The following is a 25,831-nucleotide window of genomic DNA, read 5'->3' as shown; positions in this document are numbered from 1 at the left end:
TTGGCAAACAAGTTTGTGGATTCTACAAAAGGAACTGTGTATGATATAAGACGTAATTTGGACTGTGATAGTCATTTTGTGATATATGTCCTTGTCAAAAAGTTTATGTGGGAAAGATGATCCGTTCACTAATGGAACGAATATCAATGCATCGCTCATAAATTAATAAAGCTATTTCCAAAGTGGATACTAATACACCCCCAGTGGTGAGACACTTTCATTCACATAAACATACCCTCAGAGATTTTCGATGCATGCCTATCGACCATATTACACCACTCAGGAGAGGTGGAGATCAGAATAAATTACCTCTCCGAAGGGAATGCAAGTGGATATATCGTTCAAATGCCGTCAGCACTAGTGAATTAAATGAGGCTCTAATTGTTTCCTAGAGGAATATAATGTTTGAACCTGGTGGTGGTATTGTTGTTGTAATATAATACCGTTAAACAATATATATTGTTGCCCTCTTTTTCTCTTTTTCTCCTTTTTTGTCCATATTTTGATGTTCTCTGTAATGTTTTATTTTTTGTGTGCATTTTTTTTATGTATTTCTCTATGTAATGTTATTTGTATGTATTGTGATGCCATGCATGCCCCTATATATATATGGGACACAACCTATCTTTTCAAACCTTCTATTATTATTATAAAGTGCCAGATTAAGGTCCACATGGGTCTGGAGCTGAAATTTACAAAGGGCCTAATTGTGTGTCACCACATGGGGTGTGGCTAGTGATGTGGGGGTACGATCAGTTGTGTGGGGGTGTGGCCTTCCTTCAGTCACCTTAATTGCCATCTCCACTTCACATATATAGACAGTGTAATGTAAAAGTTAACAAACAAAAGGAAACTCCCTGTAAATAGCAGTGCAACTTATACACATAATGATGCCAACAGTAGCAGTGCCTCTTATACACATAAGAATGCACACAGTAGCAATGCCCCTTATACATATAATAATGCCCATGGTGCCCCTTGTACACATAGTGATTCCCAGCAGAAGCAGTGCCTCTTATACACGTAATAAATGTCTGCAGTAGCAGTGCCACTTGCATACATAATAACGTCCACAGTATCAGTGCTGCTTATACCCATAATGCCCACAAGGTATCAGTGCCTCTTATACACATAATAATGCCCTTGGTATCAGTGCCTCATATACACATAATAATGCCCGTGGTATCAGTGCCTCTTATACACATAATAATGCCTGTGGTATCAGTGCTGCTTATACATATAATAATGGCCACAGTAGCAGTGCCGCTTATAACCATAATAATGGCCATGGTAGCAGTGCCACTTATTCTCATAATAATGCCAGAGGTTTCAGTTCCTCTTACACACATAATAGTGCCCACGGTATCAGTGCTGCTTCTACACATAATAATGCCTGCGGTATCAGTGCTGCTTATACACATAATAATGGCAACGGGTGCAGTGTCGCTTATACCCATAATAATCGCCACAGTAGCAGTGCCACATATACCCATAATAATTCCGGGATGATCAGTGCCGCTTATACACATAATAATGCTTGCGGTATCAGTGGATCTTATATACATAATAATTCCCCATGGTAGCCGTGCCACATATAAGCATAACTCCCACAGTGGAAGTATCTCTTATACATGTAATCAATGCCTGCAGTAGCAGTGCTGCTTATATACATAATAATGCCCAAGGTAGCAGTGCCTCTTATACACATAATAATGCCCACGGTATCCGGGCCTCTTATACACATAATGGCCATGGTAGCAGTGTCACCTATTCCCATAATAATGCCCTCAGTTTCAGTGCCACTTATACCCATAATGCCAGCAGTATCAGTGCCTCTTATACACATAAGAATGGCCACGGTATCAGTGCCTCTTATACACATAACAATGCCCACTGTAGCAGTGCCTCATACACAAAATAATGCCAATGGTAGCAGTGCCATTTATACACATAATAATGACCATGATAGCAGTGGCACTTATACCCATAATGCCAGCAGTATCAGTGCTGCTTATACACATAATAATGCCCATGGTAGCAGTGCTTCTCATACACATAATAATGCCAATGGTAGCAGTGCCGTTTATACACATAATAATGCCCATGGTAGCAGTGCCACTAATTCACATAATGCCAGCAGTATCAGTGTCGCTTAAACACATAATGATGCCAACAGTAGCAGTGCCTCTTATACACATAAGAATGCACACAGTAGCAATGCCCCTTATACATATAATAATACCCATGGTGCCCCTTGTACACATAATGATTCCCTGCAGTAGCAGTGCCTCTTATACACGTAATAAATGTCTGCGGTAGCAGTGCCACTTACATATATAATAACGTCCACAGTATCAGTGCTGCTTATACCCATAATGCCCACAAGGTATCAGTGCTGCTTATACACATAGTAATGCCCACACAGTATCAATGTCACTTATACCCATAATAATGGCCACGTGTCAGTGCCTCTTCTACACATAATAATGCCCTTGGTATCAGTGCCTCATATACACATAATAATGCCCGTGGTATCAGTGCCTCTTATACACATAATAATGCCTGTGGTATCAGTGCTGCTTATACATATAATAATGGCCACAGTAGCAGTGCCACTTATACCCATAATAATGGCCATGGTAGTAGTGCCACTTATTCCCATATTAATGCCAGAGGTTTCAGTTCCTCTTACACACATAATAGTGCCCACGGTATCAGTGCTGCTTCTACACATAATAATGCCTGCGGTATCAGTGCTGCTTATACACATAATAATGGCAACGGGTGCAGTGTCGCTTATACCCATAATAATCGCCACAGTAGCAGTGCCACATATACCCATAATAATTCCGGGATGATCAGTGCCGCTTATACATATAATAATGCCTGCGGTATCAGTGGATCTTATATACATAATAATTCCCCATGGTAGCCGTGCCACATATAAGCATAATTCCCACAGTGGAAGTATCTCTTATACATGTAATCAATGCCTGCAGTAGCAGCGCCGCTTATATACATAATAATGTCCAAGGTATCAGTGCCTCTTATACACATAATAATGCCCACGGTATCTGGGCCTCTTATACACATAATGGCCATGGAAGCAGTGCCACCTATTCCCATAATAATGCCCTCAGTTTCAGTGCCACTTATACCCATAATGCCAGCAGTATCAGTGCCTCTTATACACATAAGAATGGCCACGGTATCAGTGCCTCTTATACACATAACAATGCCCACTGTAGCAGTGCCTCATACACATAATAATGCCAATGGTAGCAGTGCCATTTATACACATAATAATGACCACGGTAGCAGTGCCACTTATACCCATAATGCCAGCAGTATCAGTGCTGCTTATACACATAAGAATGGCCATGGTATCATTGTTTCTTATACACATAACAATTCCCACTGTAGCAGTGCTTCTTATACACATAATAATGCCGATGGTAGCAGTGCCATTTATACCCATAATAATGCACACGGTAGCAGTGCCACTTATACCCATAATGCCAGCAGTATTAGTGCCACTTATACACATAAGAATGGCCACACTATCAGTGCCTCTTACACACATAACAATGCCCACTGTAGCAGTGCCTCTTATACACATAAGAATAGCCACGGTATCAGTGCCTCTTATACACATAATAATGCCCACTGTAGCAGTGCCTCTTATACACAGAAGAAATGGCCATGGTATCAGTGCCTCTTATTAACATAACAATGCTCACTGTAGCAGTGCCACTTATACCCATAATAAATGCCCACAGTAGCAGTGCCACATATACCCATAATAATTCCCACGGGATCAGTGCAGGTTATACACATAATAATGCCTGCGGTATCAGTGCATCTTATTTACATAATAATTCCCCATTGTAGCAGTGCCACATATATGCATAAATCCCACAGTAGAAGAGCCACTTATACACTTAAGTGCCAGCGGGTTCAGTGCCGCTTATATAAATAATAATGCCCAAGGTAGCAGTGCCTCTTAAACACATAATAGCCACGGTAGCAGTGCCACTTATTCCCATAATAATGCCTGCGGTTTCAGTGCCTCTTACACACGTAATAATGTCCGCTGTATCAGTGCTGCTTATACACATAATAAAGGCCACGGTAACAGAGCCACTTATACCCATAATAATGCCCACAGTATCAGTGCCTCTTATATACATAATAATGCCCACGGTATCAGTGCTTCTTATACACATAATTATGCAAATGGTAGCAGTGCCTCTTGTACACATAATAATGACCACTGTAGCAGTGCCGCATATACACATAATAATGTCCACAGTAGCAGTACCACTTATATCAATAATAATGCCCACAGCTTCAGTGCCTCTTACACACATAATAATATCTACGATATCAGTGGTAGGAGTGCCGCTAATACCCATAATAATGCCCACAGTATCAATGCCTCTTATATACATAATAATGCCCATGGTATCAGTGCTTCTTATATACATAATAATGCCCATTGTAGCAGTGCCTCTTATACACATAACAATGCCCACTGTAGCAGTGCCTCTTATACACATAATAATGACCACTGCAGCAGTGCTATTCACATAATAATGTCCACGGTAGCAGTACTGCTTATACCCATAATAATGCCCACGGTTTCAGTGCCTCTTACACACATAATAATATCTGCGGTATCACTGCTGCTTATACACATAATAATGGCCAGGGTAGCAGTGCCTCTTATACACATAAGAATGGCCACGGTATCAGTGCCTCTTATACACATAATAATGCCCACTGTAGCTGTGCTTCTTATACACATAAGAAATGGTCATGGTATCAGTGCCTCTTATTAACATAACAATGCCCACTGTAGCAGTGCCACTTATACTCATAATAAATACCCACGTTAGCAGTGCCACATATACCCATAATAATGACCGCGGGATCAGTGCCGGTTATACACATAATAATGCCTGCGGTATCAGTGCATCTTATTTACATAATAATTCCCCATGGTAGCAGTGCCACATATACGCATAAATCCCACAGTAGAAGCGCTACTTATACACGTAAGTGCCAGCGGTAGCAGTGCCGCTTATATACATAATAATGCCCAAGGTAGCGGTGCCTCTTATACACATAATAATGCCCACGGTATCTGGGCCTCTTATACACATAATGGCCATGGAAGCAGTGCCACCTATTCCCATAATAATGCCCTCAGTTTCAGTGCCACTTATACCCATAATGCCAGCAGTATCAGTGCCTCAAATACACGTAAGAATGGTCTCGGTATTAGTGCCTCTTATACACATAACAATGCCCACTGTAGCAGTGCCTCATACACATAATAATGCCAATGGTAGCAGTGCCATTTATACACATAATAATGACCATGGTAGCAGTGCCACTTTTATAATTAATGCCAGCAGTATCAGTGCTGCTTATACACATAAGAATGCCCACGGTAGCAGTGCCTCTCATACATATAATAATGCCAATGGTAGCAGTACCGTTTATACACATAATAATGCCCATGGTAGCAGTGCCACTTATTCATATAATGCCAGCACTATCAGTGCCGCTTATACACATAAGAATGGCCATGGTATCAGTGCCTCTTATACACATAACAATTCCCACTGTAACAGTGCTTCTTATACACATAATAATGCCGATGGTAGCAGTGCCATTTATACACATAATAATGCACACGGTAGCAGTGCCACTTATACCCATAATAATTCCGGGATGATCAGTGCCGCTTATACACATAATAATGCTTGCGGTATCAGTGGATCTTATATACATAATAATTCCCCATGGTAGCCGTGCCACATATAAGCATAACTCCCACAGTGGAAGTATCTCTTATACATGTAATCAATGCCTGCAGTAGCAGTGCTGCTTATATACATAATAATGCCCAAGGTAGCAGTGCCTCTTATACACATAATAATGCCCACGGTATCCGGGCCTCTTATACACATAATGGCCATGGTAGCAGTGTCACCTATTCCCATAATAATGCCCTCAGTTTCAGTGCCACTTATACCCATAATGCCAGCAGTATCAGTGCCTCTTATACACATAAGAATGGCCACGGTATCAGTGCCTCTTATACACATAACAATGCCCACTGTAGCAGTGCCTCATACACAAAATAATGCCAATGGTAGCAGTGCCATTTATACACATAATAATGACCATGATAGCAGTGGCACTTATACCCATAATGCCAGCAGTATCAGTGCTGCTTATACACATAATAATGCCCATGGTAGCAGTGCCTCTCATACACATAATAATGCCAATGGTAGCAGTGCCGTTTATACACATAATAATGCCCATGGTAGCAGTGCCACTAATTCACATAATGCCAGCAGTATCAGTGTCGCTTAAACACATAATGATGCCAACAGTAGCAGTGCCTCTTATACACATAAGAATGCACACAGTAGCAATGCCCCTTATACATATAATAATACCCATGGTGCCCCTTGTACACATAATGATTCCCTGCAGTAGCAGTGCCTCTTATACACGTAATAAATGTCTGCGGTAGCAGTGCCACTTACATATATAATAACGTCCACAGTATCAGTGCTGCTTATACCCATAATGCCCACAAGGTATCAGTGCTGCTTATACACATAGTAATGCCCACACAGTATCAATGTCACTTATACCCATAATAATGGCCACGTGTCAGTGCCTCTTATACACATAATAATGCCCTTGGTATCAGTGCCTCATATACACATAATAATGCCCGTGGTATCAGTGCCTCTTATACACATAATAATGCCTGTGGTATCAGTGCTGCTTATACATATAATAATGGCCACAGTAGCAGTGCCACTTATACCCATAATAATGGCCATGGTAGTAGTGCCACTTATTCCCATAATAATGCCAGAGGTTTCAGTTCCTCTTACACACATAATAGTGCCCACGGTATCAGTGCTGCTTCTACACATAATAATGCCTGCGGTATCAGTGCTGCTTATACACATAATAATGGAAACGAGTGCAGTGTCGCTTATACCCATAATAATCGCCACAGTAGCAGTGCCACATATACCCATAATAATTCCGGGATGATCAGTGCCGCTTATACATATAATAATGCCTGCGGTATCAGTGGATCTTATATACATAATAATTCCCCATGGTAGCCGTGCCACATATAAGCATAATTCCCACAGTGGAAGTATCTCTTATACATGTAATCAATGCCTGCAGTAGCAGCGCCGCTTATATACATAATAATGTCCAAGGTATCAGTGCCTCTTATACACATAATAATGCCCACGGTATCTGGGCCTCTTATACACATAATGGCCATGGAAGCAGTGCCACCTATTCCCATAATAATGCCCTCAGTTTCAGTGCCACTTATACCCATAATGCCAGCAGTATCAGTGCCTCTTATACACATAAGAATGGCCACGGTATCAGTGCCTCTTATACACATAACAATGCCCACTGTAGCAGTGCCTCATACACATAATAATGCCAATGGTAGCAGTGCCATTTATACACATAATAATGACCACGGTAGCAGTGCCACTTATACCCATAATGCCAGCAGTATCAGTGCTGCTTATACACATAAGAATGGCCATGGTATCATTGTTTCTTATACACATAACAATTCCCACTGTAGCAGTGCTTCTTATACACATAATAATGCAGATGGTAGCAGTGCCATTTATACCAATAATAATGCACACGGTAGCAGTGCCACTTATACCCATAATGCCAGCAGTATTAGTGCCACTTATACACATAAGAATGGCCACACTACCAGTGCCTCTTACACACATAACAATGCCCACTGTAGCAGTGCCTCTTATACACATAAGAATAGCCACGGTATCAGTGCCTCTTATACACATAATAATGCCCACTGTAGCAGTGCCTCTTATACACAGAAGAAATGGCCATGGTATCAGTGCCTCTTATTAACATAACAATGCTCACTGTAGCAGTGCCACTTATACCCATAATAAATGCCCACAGTAGCAGTGCCACATATACCCATAATAATTCCCACGGGATCAGTGCAGGTTATACACATAATAATGCCTGCGGTATCAGTGCATCTTATTTACATAATAATTCCCCATTGTAGCAGTGCCACATATATGCATAAATCCCACAGTAGAAGAGCCACTTATACACTTAAGTGCCAGCGGGTTCAGTGCCGCTTATATAAATAATAATGCCCAAGGTAGCAGTGCCTCTTAAACACATAATAGCCACGGTAGCAGTGCCACTTATTCCCATAATAATGCCTGCGGTTTCAGTGCCTCTTACACACGTAATAATGTCCGCTGTATCAGTGCTGCTTATACACATAATAAAGGCCACGGTAACAGAGCCACTTATACCCATAATAATGCCCACAGTATCAGTGCCTCTTATATACATAATAATGCCCACGGTATCAGTGCTTCTTATACACATAATTATGCAAATGGTAGCAGTGCCTCTTGTACACATAATAATGACCACTGTAGCAGTGCCGCATATACACATAATAATGTCCACAGTAGCAGTACCACTTATATCAATAATAATGCCCACAGCTTCAGTGCCTCTTACACACATAATAATATCTACGATATCAGTGGTAGGAGTGCCGCTAATACCCATAATAATGCCCACAGTATCAATGCCTCTTATATACATAATAATGCCCATGGTATCAGTGCTTCTTATATAATGCCCATTGTAGCAGTGCCTCTTATACACATAACAATGCCCACTGTAGCAGTGCCTCTTATACACATAATAATGACCACTGTAGCTGTGCTATTCACATAATAATGTCCACGGTAGCAGTACTGCTTATACCCATAATAATGCCCACGGTTTCAGTGCCTCTTACACACATAATAATATCTGCGGTATCACTGCTGCTTATACACATAATAATGGCCAGGGTAGCATTGCCGCTTATACCCATAATAATGGCCACAGTATCAGTGCCACTTATACCCATAATGCCAGCAGTATTAGTGTTGCTTATACACATAAGAATGGCCACACTATCAGTGCCTCTTACACACATAACAATGCCCACTGTAGCAGTGCCTCTTATACACATAAGAATGGCCACGGTATCAGTGCCTCTTATACACATAATAATGCCCACTGTAGCAGTGCTTCTTATACACATAAGAAATGGTCATGGTATCAGTGCCTCTTATTAACATAACAATGCCCACTGTAGCAGTGCCACTTATACTCATAATAAATGCCCACGTTAGCAGTGCCACATATACCCATAATAATGACCGCGGGATCAGTGCCGGTTATACACATAATAATGCCTGCGGTATCAGTGCATCTTATTTACATAATAATTCCCCATGGTAGCAGTGCCACATATACGCATAAATCCCACAGTAGAAGCGCTACTTATACACGTAAGTGCCAGCGGTAGCAGTGCCGCTTATATACATAATAATGCCCAAGGTAGCGGTGCCTCTTATACACATAATAATGCCCACGGTATCTGGGCCTCTTATACACATAATGGCCATGGAAGCAGTGCCACCTATTCCCATAATAATGCCCTCAGTTTCAGTGCCACTTATACCCATAATGCCAGCAGTATCAGTGCCTCAAATACACGTATGAATGGTCTCGGTATTAGTGCCTCTTATACACATAACAATGCCCACTGTAGCAGTGCCTCATACACATAATAATGCCAATGGTAGCAGTGCCATTTATACACATAATAATGACCATGGTAGCAGTGCCACTTTTATAATTAATGCCAGCAGTATCAGTGCTGCTTATACACATAAGAATGCCCACGGTAGCAGTGCCTCTCATACATATAATAATGCCAATGGTAGCAGTACCGTTTATACACATAATAATGCCCATGGTAGCAGTGCCACTTATTCATATAATGCCAGCACTATCAGTGCCGCTTATACACATATGAATGGCCATGGTATCAGTGCCTCTTATACACATAACAATTCCCACTGTAACAGTGCTTCTTATACACATAATAATGCCGATGGTAGCAGTGCCATTTATACACATAATAATGCACACGGTAGCAGTGCCACTTATACCCATAATGCCAGCAGTATCAGTCCCACTTATACACATAAGAATGGCCACACTATCAGTGCCTCTTACACACATAACAATGCCCACTGTAGCAGTGCCTCTTATACACATAATAATGCCCACTGTAGCAGTGCCTCTTATACACAGAAGAAATGGCCATGGTATCAGTGCCTCTTATTAACATAACAATGCTCACTGTAGCAGTGCCACTTATACCCATAATAAATGCCCACAGTAGCAGTGCCACATATACCCAAAATAATTCCCACGGGATCAGTGCAGGTTATACACATAATAATGCCTGCGGTATCAGTGCATCTTATTTGCATAATAATTCACCATGGAAGCAGTGCCACATATATGCATAAATCGCACAGTAGAAGCGCCACTTATACACTTAAGTGCCAGCGGTATCAGTGCCGCTTATATAAATAATAATGCCTAAGGTAGCAGTGCCTCTTATACACATAATAGCCACGATAGCAGTGCCACTTATTCCCATAATAATGCCTGCGGTTTCAGTGCCTCTTACACACGTAATAATGTCTGCTGTATCAGTGCTGCTTATACACATAATAAAGGCCACGGTAGCAGAGCCGCTTATACCCATAATAATGCCCACAGTATCAGTGCCTCTTATATACATAATAATGCCCACGGTATCAGTGCTTCTTATACACATAATTATGCAAATTGTAGCAGTGCCTCTTATACACATAATAATGACCACTGTAGCAGTGCCGCATATACACACAATAATGTCCACAGTAGCAGTACAACTTATATCAATAATAATGCCCACAGCTTCAGTGCCTTTTACACACATAATAATATCTACGATATCAGTGCTGCTTATACACATAATAATGGCCATGGTAGGAGTGCCGCTAATACCCATAATAATGCCCACAGTATCAATGCCTCTTATATACATAATAATGCCCATGGTATCAGTGCTTCTTATATACATAATAATGTCCATTGTAGCAGTGCCTCTTATACACATAACAATGCCCACTGTAGCAGTGCTATACACATAATAATGTCCACGGTAGCAGTACCGCTTATACCCATAATAATGCCAGTGGTTTCAGTGCCTCTTACACACATAATAATGTCTGCGGTATCACTGCTGCTTATACACATAATAATGGCCATGGTAGCATTGCCGCTTATACCCATAATAATGGCCACAGTATCAGTGCCACTTATACCCATAATGCCAGCAGTATTAGTGTCGCTTATACACATAAGAATGGGCACACTATCAGTGCCTCTTACACACATAACAATGCCCACTGTAGCAGTGCCTCATACACATAAGAATGGCCAATGGTATCAGTGCCTCTTATACACATAATAATGCCCACTGTAGCAGTGCCTCTTATACACATAAGAAATGGTCATGGTATCAGTGCCTCTTATTAACATAACAATGCCCACTGTAGCAGTGCTACTTATACCTATAATAAATGCCCACGGTAGCAGTGCCACATATACCCATAATAATGCCCGTGGGATCAGTGCCGGTTATACACATAATAATGCCTGCGGTACCAGTGCATCTTATTTACATAATAATTCCCCATGGTAGCAGTGCCACATATATGCATAAATCCCACAGTAGAAGCGCCACTTATACATGTAAGTGCCAGCGGTAGCAGTGCCGCTTATATAACTAATAATGACCATGGTAGCAGTGCCTCTTATACACATAATAGCCACGGTAGCAGTGCCACTTATTCCCATAATAATGCCTGCGGTTTCAGTGCCTCTTACACACGCAATAATGTCCGCTGTATCAGTGCTGCTTATACACATAATAAAGGCCACGTAGCAGAGATGCTTATACCCATAATAATGCCCACAGTATCAGTGCCTCTTATATACATAATAATGCCCACGGTATCAGTACTTCTTATACACATTATTATGCAAATTGTAGCAGTGCCTCTTATACACATAACAATGCCCACTGTAGCAGTGCCTCTTATACACATAATAATGACCACTGTAGCAGTGCTATACACATAATAATGTCCACGGTAGCAGTACCGCTTATACCCATAATAATGCCCGCGGTTTCAGTGCCTCTTACACACATAATAATGTCTGCGGTATCACTGCTTTTTATACACATAATAATGGCCATGGTAGCAGTGCCGCTTATACCCATAATAATGGCCACAGTATCAGTGCCTCTTATACAAATAATAATGCCCATGGTATCAGTGCTTCTTATACGTATAATAATGCTTCACATATATAGGATTTATGGGGACTTGCGCCGAAGGAAATTCCTTTTAGGAGCACTCTTTTATAGTATGTGTAATTTGTACAATAAGATATGGTGTATGATATTAAAACTTAACCTTTATATCTTTCCTACATAGTGTAAAATAATATATATAAGGGGGGAACAGAAGACAATAATGAGGATATATAAAGAGGCAACTGATAATAATGCCCATTGTAGCAGTGCCTCTTATACACATAATAATGGCAACGGTAGTAGTGGCGCTTATACACATAATAATGCCCACATTTGCAGTGCCTCTTATACCCATAATGCCAGCGGTATCAGTGCCGCTTATTCACATAACAATGGCCACTGTAGCAGTGCCTCTTATACACATAACATTGGCCACTGTAGCAGTGCCTCTTATACATATAAGAATGGCCATGGTATCAGTGCCTCTTATACACATAATAATATCCACTGTAGCAGTGCCTCTTATACACATAATAATGACCACGGTAGCAGTGCCGCTATTACATATAATAAATGCCCATGGTAGCAGCGCCACATATGCCCATAATTATGCCCACGTAATCAGTGCTGCTTATACACATAATAATGCCTGCAGTATCAGTGCTTCTTATATACATAATAATTCCCCACGGTAGCAGTGCCACATATACGCATAATTCCCACAGTAGAAGCACCTCTTATACACGTAAACGTCAGTGGTAGCAGTGCCGCTTATATACATAATAATGCCCAAGGTAGCAGTGCCTCTTATGCACATAATAATGCCCACAGTATCAGTGCCTCTTATACACATAATAGCCACGGTAGCAGTGCCACTTATTCCCATAATAATGCCTGCGGTTTCAGTGCCTCTTACACAGGTAATAATGTCCGCGGTATCAGTGCTGCTTATACACATAATGAAGGCCACGGTAGCAGAGCCACTTATACCCATAATAATGCCCACATCATCAGTGCCTCTTATATACATAATAATGCCTATGGTTCTGTGCGTCTAATACACATAATAATGCCCATTGTAGCAGTGCCTCTTATACACATAACAATGCCTACTGTAGCAGTGCCTCTTATACACATAATAATGCCCACTGTAGCAGTGCCTCTTATACACAAAATAATGACCACGGTAGCAGTGCCGCTTATACACATGATAATGCCCACGGTAGCAGTACCACTTATACCCATAATAATGCTGTGGTATCAGTGCCACTTATACACATAAGAATGGCCACAGAATCAGTGCCTATTATACACATTACAATGCCCACTGTAGCAGTGCCTCTTATACATATAATAATGCCAACGGTAGCAGTGCCGCTTATAAACATAATAATTCCCATGGTAGCAGTGCCGCTTATACCCATAATGCCAGTGGTAGTAGTGCCTCTTATACCCATAAGAATGGCCACGGTATCAGTGCCTCTTATACACATAACAATACCCACTGTAGCAGTGCCACTTATACCCAAAATAAATGGCCACGGTTGCAGTGGCAGTGCTGCTTATTCCATCTACAACTGATGGGAGTGCAGTTCTGCCCCGTTCCAACCCATTTTAATCCCTAACAAAAAAAGGTAATAGGAATACCTAGGGAGCACAATAACAAATGTATTAAAAATTAATATTACATACACATTATGCACACATAATAACATAATAACTTTTAACATCTAGGAGGTGTAGCATAGCGCCGTGCTTTTTTTGAACCGTACAGTCAGACTCCCCCCCTTCAGATACTGACATTGCTTGAATAAATAAGCACAACTAACTTTATCGGAATACAACTGTTGAAACTAAAATTCTATATGGCACTTTTTAGGATTGGATACCATCGATTAAGGATTTTTGTCCATAAACCCTTATTGGGTAACCTTAATGATTTGAAGATAAAAGAAGTCTTGTTCAATTGTTCATTTAATATATTTTTAATGATATATTGTTATTATGTGTCCATAATGTGTATGTACAGTAATATTCATTTTTAATAAATTTGTTACGGCACTCCCTAGGTATTTCTATTGCCTTTTTTTATGTTACTTATCCTTGGCATTACAGTCCTGCAAATTTGGGAGCAGCATTACATGAGAATTATAGATACAATAATATAGCAATTGGCCAAACAGTTTTGGTGGCTTGATAAGTGCTAGGGATTCATTTGTTGTTTCACTTTTATCCCTGCCTACCACCACATACACACACACACACACAGTACACACCACGAACACATGCAGTACACAATACACACACATTGTTTGTGTCCTGTAGATATAACGGGGGCCTAGCATAACTGAAGCATGCTCATGACTAAGGTGCAATGGATGTGTAATACCCTGGAACTGCAAGCACAAATCAACTGTGGCACTACAGGTGCCAGCATGGCTGTGTAATATAGAACAAAGCCAGCAGCCTACAGCTTGCAGCACAGAAGGAGTTAACAGCTCAGCTCACAGCAATACAGATCAGTCTGCAAAATGCAAAGGGCATGACTCACCCATTTGCAGACTCAGAGCGGGAAACTGAGAGCGGGAAATTCAGAGCGGGAGATCCCAGATGGAATGTGTCCCTGGGAATGCAAGGTTATAAAAAGGTTGTCCTGCAGTGAGAGAGGACACAACTACAGCAGATAACAGAGAGCAGACAGACAGTGAGCAGACAGTGGAGAGACAGTGAGGAGAAGCACGTGTATTAGCTAGCAGAAGTGTGGTGGATTAACCAGAAAGATGTAGCCCCAGTGAGGGCTCCCCACATGTTTTGGTGGGGAGTGATGCCAGCCACAGCAAGGCACTTGACAGAGGGAGACATCGCAGTGTGAGAGCAGCAGTATTCAGAATCCAGTGAAAGGGTGATGCCAGGAGAAAAGTGTGCTAAAGGTGTGAGTCTCGAGAGGTATCTGGGTGAAGTGGTCGGAAGCCACGCGGCGTGATTAAAAGCCCCCATGGAAAAGAATCTCGAGAGGTATCTGGGTGAAGTGGTCGGAAAGCCACGCGGCGTGATTAGAAGCCCCCCATGGAAAAGAATCCTTGCTAAGTAAAAGAGAGAGAGAGAGAGTCGGTAACCTGATGTGTAGCACTACTGGTCACAGAATGCCCTGGTACGTACTGGTTCGCCATATATATATGCCGCTGCGACTATGTGATGCGCTGGAGGAGGTGCCCTGATATGTGATCCACTGTAACTGTTATGCTTTGTGCTGGAGGAGTGTTCACAAGTTATCCCTGCAATATCCCTGTTTGATGTTAAAATAAACTTTATGCTGTTTATGAGATGGCCTGGCGCCCAATTCTTTATGCGCTGCACCGACACCTGTAGTCCACACCCACAATGCACCTGTAATTAAACACCTGATTATTCAGGGCACCCTCTGGTATCCGTGCCTGAACCCATGACCAGCCGGGGCAGAGTAAGTGTGATGCACTATACACAGTGACTGCAGATTTTGCATACCTAGTACCAGTGGGGTGTTACAGATGCACCGAGACAGCTGTCGAGCTATACTATGCTTCCTTAGGATGACTGGTGTTTGTCTACCACCCTGACACTGCTGGATAGGTACTCCTATTACATTTACCACGCTGTTGGTTGTGATATGTATATCCCAATCTCCTATTTTTGATATTGTGTATAATACCTTTTTGATATGCACTGCACTTTTTTCTATTTGTAATATGCAGTAATAAAATAATTTTTGGATTGAGTTGGATGCTGCTGGATTTTCTTTTTAGCTATTGAATATTTAAATAATATATATTTCTTTCATTGTTTTGTAAGTATATCGAACATAAAAAAGTATAGATAATGTGCTGATCACGAATAACTCAGCTATCACATATGCAGAAATATGACGTTTTACATATGCATGTAGCATGTAGTTTTACATATGCAGAAATATCAGTGTGTACAGAATTCTTGTCTTCTTTTATATAATCCCCTCTGAGATATACAGTATATGGGGAAAGGTACAGGTGGGAAGCCTGTTGTGTGTGTTTGTGGGGAGGGTTGGTCATCGTGCTGCGAATGAACTCTGTGGGCGGTATTCAAATGATACATCACGCCCAATCTCATTTCTAAAGTGATCCCTGTTATCGCGCATTTTGCACCCACAGTAATCAGGTTTAGCTGCATAAAGGGTTAGGGCGCCTCGCTACCCCGGGGCTAGCAAGCTGAAATGATACCACATACAGTACATCAGCAGAAACTTAACAAGTGTGGAAGGGGGCAAAGATAATTGAATACCTACCATTGGGCCTAATTCAGACCTGATTGTAGATGTGCTAAATTTAGCACAGCTACGATCAGTCGCACAGACATGCGGGGGGACGCCCAGCAGACGGCTAGTCCACCCCGCATGTCAGGCCCGACCCCCCCCGCACAAGTAAAAAAGCTTCGCACAGCGGCAATGCTTTTGTATTTGAAGAGTACCTCCCTACCAGCGCAGTTCCTGCGCCTAGCAGGGACCTACTCGTTGCTGTGAGGGCCGCAGCGGCTGTGTGTGATGTCACATAGCTGCCGCGGCCCTCCCCCCGCATGCCTATGTTGCCCAGACCACGCCCCTAAAACAGCGGTCAATCGGTGCCGGCCCGCCCACTCCTGCTCACTCTGCCTGTCAGAGGCAATCGCAGGGCTGAGACTGCCTTCACCTATCAGGCGTGTGCCGGTGCACTGCTGCATCGGCGCATGCACAGTTCAGATCTGATTGGCTGCTGTGCGAAAACGCACAGCACCGATCAGGTCTGAATTAGGCCCATTGTGTTCTTGCTCCACGCTTTCCCATGATTAACCAGCACAGCTCCTGCACGCTAGCAGGGAGCTACTCGTCGCTGTGAGGGTTGCAGAGGCTGCGTGTGACGATACACAGCTGCCACGACCCACACTCCGCACAGTCCGGGCACTCCTGCGTTGCCTGGACCACGCCCCTAAAACGACGGCCAAATGGCTTCGGCCCGCCCACTCCCGCCTAGCAAACGCCTCTGCCTGTCAAGCAGGCAGAGGCAATCGCAGGGCTGAGACGGCCTTCAGCTGTCTGGCATGTGCCGGCGTACTGCGGCGCCGCGCATGCACAGTTCAGACCTGATTGGCTGCTGTGCGAAAATGCACGGCACCGATCAGGTCTGAATTAGGCCCATTGTGTTCTTGCTCCACACTTTACCATGATTAACCCCCTGAACGAACAACTTCACTGGGCAGGATCCAAAAAGCTGGTCCACTTTCCCAAGTCTGTGGATGTCTCCCAGATATTCCAGGAGAATTGGCAATTATGGCTTACAGTGCTGATCATTATACATTGTCTGTATATGTATGTAGCTATCATGGCAGGCAGTGTAGTATACAAGGAGCATGCATGTGGCATTTTTTTAGTGAATTGTTTGTATTCTGTGCAGTTACATATCTGTCATTAATATCTTTGACTTATAGTGTAAGCAATCTGCTGTTTTTCACTTCAGAGTTAGTGTGTGTTAAGTACATACAAATAGGTCACTTAGTGACCAGAAAAAAAGAAATGATGGACGCTTACTGCAATTATACGTGTAGAGGCCAAGATTTCAGTATATTGCCTAGAACACTTTTTTATGACCTCTCCATGGTTCTAGATACAGGAACCACTGTGATCTATACAAATTAAATAAAGTAGATTAATGGAAATAATTCAGCCTTTTTCATGTCATGATAAAAATATATTTCTAATATGCAAATAAAAAACATAGTATTAATATACACTATTAAAAAAAAAAGTTAAACAAAGTGGACAGTACGTCACTTCTACGTTGGCCCCTTAGGCCCAGTGCAGTGTGGCCTTTCCACTGTTCCTGGCCTGTAATTGTGTGCATATGGATGCATAAATATTAACAAATAAATAGATGCAAACAGATTGAAAAGTTTAACATTAATCTTGACCGTAGGCACATTTCACATGAACGTATGCATATTTTTAATAAGGAGCGATGGTGAAGTTGTGCTGAAATACCTTAAATTACCATTTAAAGTAGTATGTTTTGAGATGTACAAGGGCGGACAGGTAAAAGTTCAAATAACCTTATAATATATACTTCAGTTAACCATCATATTAATGTAAGTCATATACTTCAATTAACCATCATATTAATATAAGCCCTGGGCCTGAACAAGGCCACTGCACTGCCAGTAACTAATGAACGTCAATATCTCATTGGTTTCTATGGGCTAAAGCATGTATATGATGATCAGACCATATTATTAAATGAGCCTTAACAAAATGTTAGGATTTTTTTTTTTTGCAGACACAAGCATCTCAACAAGATGCTAAACCAGTTAGGTATCAAAGTATATATTATTAATTATTCTGTTACGGTATCCATAGTGCACAGAATGTGTTTTACTAAAGCTAAACAATAATTATTTCCATTTTTCTTTATGTTTTTCTACAGTACAGTATCCTGTTTAGTATGTTTCTATATAAAAGGCAAAATATACAACATTTTGTAGTTTCACAACTCACAATACACAGTGCAACAACGGCTCAGCTTATATACAGACAACAGTATTTGTTTTAGCAAAAGAAAACTATGATATAAATCAATACAAGCTAAACAATCTACATTTTTCACATGGTGTAAATGTATCTCAAGTATGAAAATATCTTAAGACTTTGTTACCTAAAAAAATATGTCTCCTTGGCACTCAGCGCTGGAGATGTATCAAACCTTTCAGAGAAATAAAGTGGACAAGTTGCTCATAGCAACCAAACTGTCATTTTATAAATAAGGAGCTGATTGGTTGGTTTCTATTGAAAACTTCTTCTCAACTTTATCTTTTTTGAAGGTTTGATATACCTCCCCATGAGATACACTGAAAGATTCCCATACATAGGACGCAATTCCACTGTTTAATACATCTAGAGATCTGTGCATGGCATGTGCATTTAGGGTTATGCAGTAAAATGCAATGAGAAGGCTATAAAGTAATGCAAGCATTGGAGGCGCACACATGTAATCACATTGAATGACATCCTGCAAAGATGGTGACATGCCAGCTCTGAATTTGATTGCTTTTCTGGGTTTAATATATTCTGTACTGAATTGCTAACACAGAATTTTGATGTGCTCACGGGGATATTTTTATTACAAAATTATTATTACTTTTTTTAATTAAAAAATGCCATGATAATGTATGTCTGTCATTTGGAAGGGACATTAATAACAAATATATCCCTTGCACCTGCATTGGTTACAGGAAATGTAAATGTACCGTATTCGTCTGCTGCCTTTGGTATATTTTATTATGTTAAGCTCCCCACATACAGTACATCTACTATTGACTGGAGCAATTCCATGATCCCCCCGACACCTGGGTTGGGGAATCGGGAAATTGCTAAATTAGGTTAGGTTTAGCAAATCTGGGAATTTTTGGCATGCAGAATTTTCCTGATTCCCCAATGGATCACCAATCCTCGATGGCCACCAGTCAGCGTTTTTGATTGGTAGATAAGCTAAATGGATTGTATTGGGGAAAGCCAATGCAGATGTATGGGGCCCTTTAGACTTAAATATTCTACTATAGAAAATCTTTATGGAAACATTTTGAATATCATTCAGTTAAAATAGTTTTTTTTTTTAAATGTAACTAGTCTCTAGTATTTTTTTAAGCCTATACAGACATGTTCATCTTCTTGGCAGGATATTGTCAATGTCCAGTCCCACTCACCATTGTGGTTTCAGCTATTGAACCAAAGCTGTTGATAAATATGTTGCAGGTAACATTTACAGGAGGACCTATAAGTTAAAACAATAGACAAAAGAAAGAAAAATAACAGGTTGTGTTCATTAAATACATTTATTGTCATCTGGCCTTAGCCAGTGCAGAACAACACTTACCATTGTGGTCTCTGTGACTGATCCAAACCTGTTTATAAAAATATTGCATGTAACGTTTACTGGAGGACCTGCGGAATGCAATAAGAACTTTGCAATACATATGGAAGCAAATAAGGAATGACTCTGATCTGTACAAAAACTGGTAGAGATTCAGGGGTAACCAAAGGGAGTAAAGGATATTTCACAAACAAGCAGCTAGAAGCAAAGCTTCAAAGCATTATGGATGTTTTAAACAAAACATAAAACAACATAGAAATGTTGGTTTGTGCTTTTGAAACGTGTAGCTGGCTAAAAACATGACATGAGATAATGCAGCGTACAATGTTGATAATGTTTTGTAATGCAAAGGTCAATGGAAAAGCTTTAACCATCCAATACAAGCATCTTTCTAACAAGCGTATGAACATTTTAAGCCACTGTGCCTTGCATTCTAGTTATGACTGTGATCAGAGAGGCTCTGGAACCTGCAAGCATCACATAATGACACAAATAGTAATGGAAGGAGCAACATACATCTGTAAATGTATTTAGTGTAAAAAGAAAATCGAATGATACAGATGGAAAGTCAATGAGACACACAGTCACTCTGAATATCAGTTTCAAATGCAAGGTTTACAGGCCAGAATATATTCTACTGCAGATTTTGTCTGCAATGCTTAACTGAGTGCAGTTTTCAAACAAAGGGATCAATTCAGTTAGCTGCGAGGTACCGTAAACAGCATTATGGCACATCAATGGACCGCCCACAATGGTGAATTTTCCTTGCTTTGATAGGGGTGCACAGGAAATCCATAGATTTAGTGGCTCCCATAATCAGAGCCAGACTAAGGGCCTAATTCAAGGTTGATTGCAAAACAACATTTTCCTCTAATGGGCAAAACCATGAGCACTGCAGATGGGGCAGATATAACATGTACAGAGAGAGCTAGATTTGGGTGGGTTATATTGTTTCTGTGCAGGGTAAATGCTGACTGCTTTATTTTTACACTGCAATTTAGATTTAAGTTTGAACACACCCCACCCAAATCTAACTCTCTCTGCGCATGTTATATCTGCCCCATCTGCAGTGCACATGGTTTTGCCCATTAGAGGAAAATGTTGTTTTGCAATCAACCTTGAATTAGGCCCTAAGACCCCAAGGGGCCCAAAGCAACATATTGGTTTTGGCCTCCTTCCCATCTCCATTTGTCAAAAAAAAAAAAAACTACATAACACTGGGTTAGGATAATCTAACCACTAAGTACTCACAGGGCCCTTTGCTGCAGCCTAGGTTGCCTGATGGGGGATCTGGCTTTTACTGAAATGACTAATATGTGCACAGGAATACATCGCAGCTATGTACAGTCAGTGGCTCATCACCCCTTATTGAATTGACCCCAAAGAAACCAGGTAAACTTGTAATTTATAAATGTATGGAGTACACAAATATAACATTGATCACTTCATGACTTGACACAGGTTATTGGATATCACATTTTTACCAAATCTCCAATCTATAGCTTATTTTTTTAATTGCCAAATGTAGTAGGAAATCTACATATTTCTTTCTTTTAGCGAAAATGCTCAGATTATAACTCTATAGTCGAATTGAACAAATTTCCTGAATTAAGAATTTCCAGGGACATAAAAATCAGCCTGGGGAAAAACAAGGCCTCTACATATATGGAAAATGACTGTAAAACTCCAGAAACGAAAGTATCAAGGTTCTACTACAGTACATTCTGAAAACAAAAAAATTGTTTTGCTAAATCTTAAAGAGGTTTTCTTCTGATGATTGATCAAAATGTTAAAAACACTGTGATGATACTGTTTAGCAAAAAAACAACAGCAAACTGTGTCAAATAATTAATGAAAAAAAATAATGTAATGTCAAATTGACTTGAATTTAAAATGTACTGTTACTGCTAGTCTTAAAAACTATTCTTGCAACAGTATATGTTTGTTAATTATTTCAAACATTGATGTTTATGGACCCTTTTCAGTAGCAGTTGTAGATTGTGCTAAAAAGCAGAATCTGCACTTGTTCTGTAGCATGCTGGGGGGCTCCCAGCGCAGGGCAAGGCCGCACAGCATGCTAACTGGCGGGCAGTGATGCGATCGCAAAACAATTGTGATCGCATTGCTGAGTCCAGAATTAATGATGACCCCCGGCACGTATGCAGGCGGTCCGCCGCCATTGTTTGCATCAGAGCAGCTGCGTGTGACATCACACATCCACCCCAAAATGGGTCCGTCCACACCTGAATTGACTGGACCACTCCCTAATAAAACCGTAAGGTGTCCCCCGACGACTGCTGTTGTCAATCACAGTATGATCGCATGCGCAGTTTGCCAAAAATTGTTTGTTTGCGATTTTTGTCAAATAACGATCCAACCTGAATGAGGGCCAACATCATATCATGGTTTTTTTTAAATTGTTAAATTTAGCATGGTTTTACTTAGATCCCATTTGTAGCCTAATGCCAGTAATTGTGCTAAAATCTTCCATTTAGCATATATCACCTTAAACTGTAGCCACTGAATAAAGTGAAAAAAATTACAAATGTCACTATGTATTTGTAGGAATAGGTTATGTCTCATTTGGTGCAAAACATTTAGAAAACAATAGTCTAATGTACTGTACATAAATTCATAATTGCTTGTTGTAACACAAGAGCCCGCTTGACTTGCTCCATTATCACTATTACAGTGATTGAAGTACCAATAACACCTTGACACCATATCAGTCACTTGAACACATTTCTCCGGTTAAGTGGTTTTCTCTCCTACCTTTAAATTCTTAATGTGATCAATAGGTTTCATTGGCTAGGCTTGGGAAATTGATAAATTGCTGAATTAACACATAATTCCCTAACAATAATATTGATAATACAGAGTCCTTCCATTCTCACACTTAGTGAAAAGAAGTCTGTGATGTCAGAAGCTACGTATTTTGATTTACATCTTTAAGGGTTTTGATTCTATAGGGGTATGATACCTCTTACAATGCTGTAGAGCAAAGCATATACAGTAAAATGGGTGTAATATTTAAATTGGTTCTAGAATAAGATCCCAATATTGGGCCTAATTCATGTTTGTAAGTAAAGCAAGTTATCAAGCAACTGGGCAAGACCATTTTGCACTGCTGGTGTGGCAGGTGTAACATGTGCAGAGAGATTTAGATTTAGGTGGGGTATGTTCAAACTAAAATCTAAATTGCAGTGTAAAAATAAAGCAGGCAGTATTTTCCCTGCACAGAAACACTATAACCCACCCAAATATACAAACATGAACTAGGCCCATTGTTAAATTAAGTGAACAAAGCCCTTTGTCCTCATTGCCCTCTGACAGATGAGAAAACCCATGATAATAGGCAGGCTTCATTATCACATCAATCTACTATGATTTTTTAAGAATGTAAGAACAAAAAAACATTCTGAGCGCTACCTAAAACATTCAGCACTACTCTAGTGCACTTTTCCATTCTATAGTCTGTATTATCTAATAGGGGATATTATTATTGACTATTGGTAAAATTGATAGGATGTACTATTAATTTATGAACATTAGCTCAACGTACTCTGAAATTAAATAAAAAAAACATAATAGATCAGATATAAAAAAAAGTAATGGAATCATTTTGTTTAACAAAATGTAAACTACATTTTTTTAACTGATCAAAGTAGTCACCTTTTACAGATATAACTTCTAAACACAGTCAAGGCATTCTTTCTACAATAGAATTCAAATATTGGGGCAGATGTTTTAAGCTTTGAGAAGTGATAAAGCAGTGATAAAGAATTGATAAGTGGATGATGATAACACACCAGCCAATCATTATGGGTTTTAAAAAATGACAGGAGTTGATTGGCTGGTGTGTTATCACCTTCCACTTCTTTATCACTGCTTTATCACGTCTCCAGGTTTAATACAACTGCACCATTGTTCACAAAGTTCTTCACAACACTGTTGTAGAAGATCCCACAAATATGCTGCACTTGTACAGTAGGTTGATTTGCTTTCACCCATCTGTCCGTTCATCCCAACCCAACTGTATGGCTTTAAGTCTGGGGACTGTGCTTTCCATTCCATGATTTGAAGCATATCATCTTATTCTGACATAGCCTGGATGCACACTACTGTATGTTTCAATATCTTGCTGTAAGATGAACCCTTCTTGACCAACCAGGTGTAGATCAGAGGGTATAGCATGCACTGCAAAATGGCAAAATGCTTTGGTAGCCCTATTTGTTTGGGGTGCAAATCACTGTACAAGTCACCAATATGGATGCAGCAAATAGCCCAAGATCAACATGATTCCTCCACCATGTTTGACTGTTGGTGTCATAGGGGTTTATTTACTAAGCATCGCCTTTTAAAAGCCTCCGCTTCCCTGCATGTTTAAGCCAACATTTTAATATTAATACATGGGGTGTTTTGCTATTAAAAGCATTGCTCTTCTTAACTTTGGGCTTAAACAGGGAGCTGCTTAGTAAATAAACTCCACATACTGATGAACCAACCTTTTACCTACTCAACATTGTTCAAAAACTCTGTGTGATGCAGCAGTCCAGGCAAGCCTCTATCTTATTGCTGCAGAACAGCTATCAGTTCTCAAACTAGTAGACTTACTGTACTTGATTCCTGAAAAAGGTATTTTTTTTCTAATTATAAAACTTATTTTTCATCTTTTAAACCTAATTTTTTTTTTTAACCTCTACAATTTCAGGTTATTCACTGTACTGATGTGTGTGTGTGTGTGTGTGTGTGTGTGTGTGTGCGTGTGTGTGTGTGTGTGTATATATATATATATATATATATATACAGGTTTGGACTGGCCCACAGGGGTACAGAGGAAACCACCGGTGGGCCCTATTGACTGGGGGCCCACCTTCTGCTCTAAGGATCAGGTTTCAGACTGTGCACTTGAATTATACATTAAACATATGTTACCTTATACTAGACTATGGTGTATTTTCTACATTGCATTGCTGTTATTAATCTGGTATATTATCATGCATGCAGCAACTGAATTTACTGTACTGTATATATCTATGAAGGGGCCCAGACGTTGCACTCTCTAATGGTTAGTCACACCAATGAGGTGGCAGACAACACCCCCTCTGCAGATTGGCCATACCCCTAACATGGGCCCCTACCACTGCATTCCCCGGTGGGCCCTACATGCCCCAGTCCAACACTATATATATATATATATATATATATATATAAAATCTTTCATCAGGATGGAGTAAACATCAGAATGCTGGATTCATCCTTATGTCTACCTGGCATTTATTGATTTTTTTAAGTCTGTGGCATGCTTCCTTTTTTAAGTCTGTGGCATGCTTTGCTAAATTGTGTATCTCTGTGTGGGCTCCAGAAAGTACACCCAGGTATTACCCTTTACTTAGACCCTTTGGTCAGGTATATATATATATATATATATATATATATATATATATATATCTGGCTGTTCTACCCGTTCTTTGCATGAGAGTTTCTTATTTTCACTGTTATAAATATAAATGAGTGTTAAAAATTTGAGACGTCTTAATGTAAGTGAATATTAATCCATGGTTCTTGGTGGACCCGAGGAGCACCCATAGCATATACAGTAAAAAGTGAAAGGACCATTTTTGTA

At 40.4% G+C, this 25,831-nt stretch overlaps 1 protein-coding gene across 2 annotated transcripts in view; it reads right to left on the bottom strand.

Annotated features, from left to right (window-relative positions):
* Window positions 1-25,831, bottom strand: part of GLRA2 (glycine receptor alpha 2) — a 377,430-nt gene that overhangs the window by 321,542 nt on the left and 30,057 nt on the right. Inside the window, exon 3 of one of the 2 annotated variants that reach the window (XM_063955778.1) lies at window positions 20,039-20,106. The exons of the other annotated variant lie outside the window; for it this stretch is intronic. Within the exon in view, the coding sequence (XP_063811848.1) occupies window positions 20,039-20,106 (68 nt within the window). The remainder of the gene's footprint in view (window positions 1-20,038; window positions 20,107-25,831) is intronic. 2 annotated transcript variants of the gene reach the window in all.

This window comes from Pseudophryne corroboree, chromosome 2 (genome assembly GCF_028390025.1).
Source record: "Pseudophryne corroboree isolate aPseCor3 chromosome 2, aPseCor3.hap2, whole genome shotgun sequence".
Taxonomy (NCBI): domain Eukaryota; kingdom Metazoa; phylum Chordata; class Amphibia; order Anura; family Myobatrachidae; genus Pseudophryne; species Pseudophryne corroboree.
This window is presented reverse-complemented; position numbering and strand designations above follow the sequence as displayed.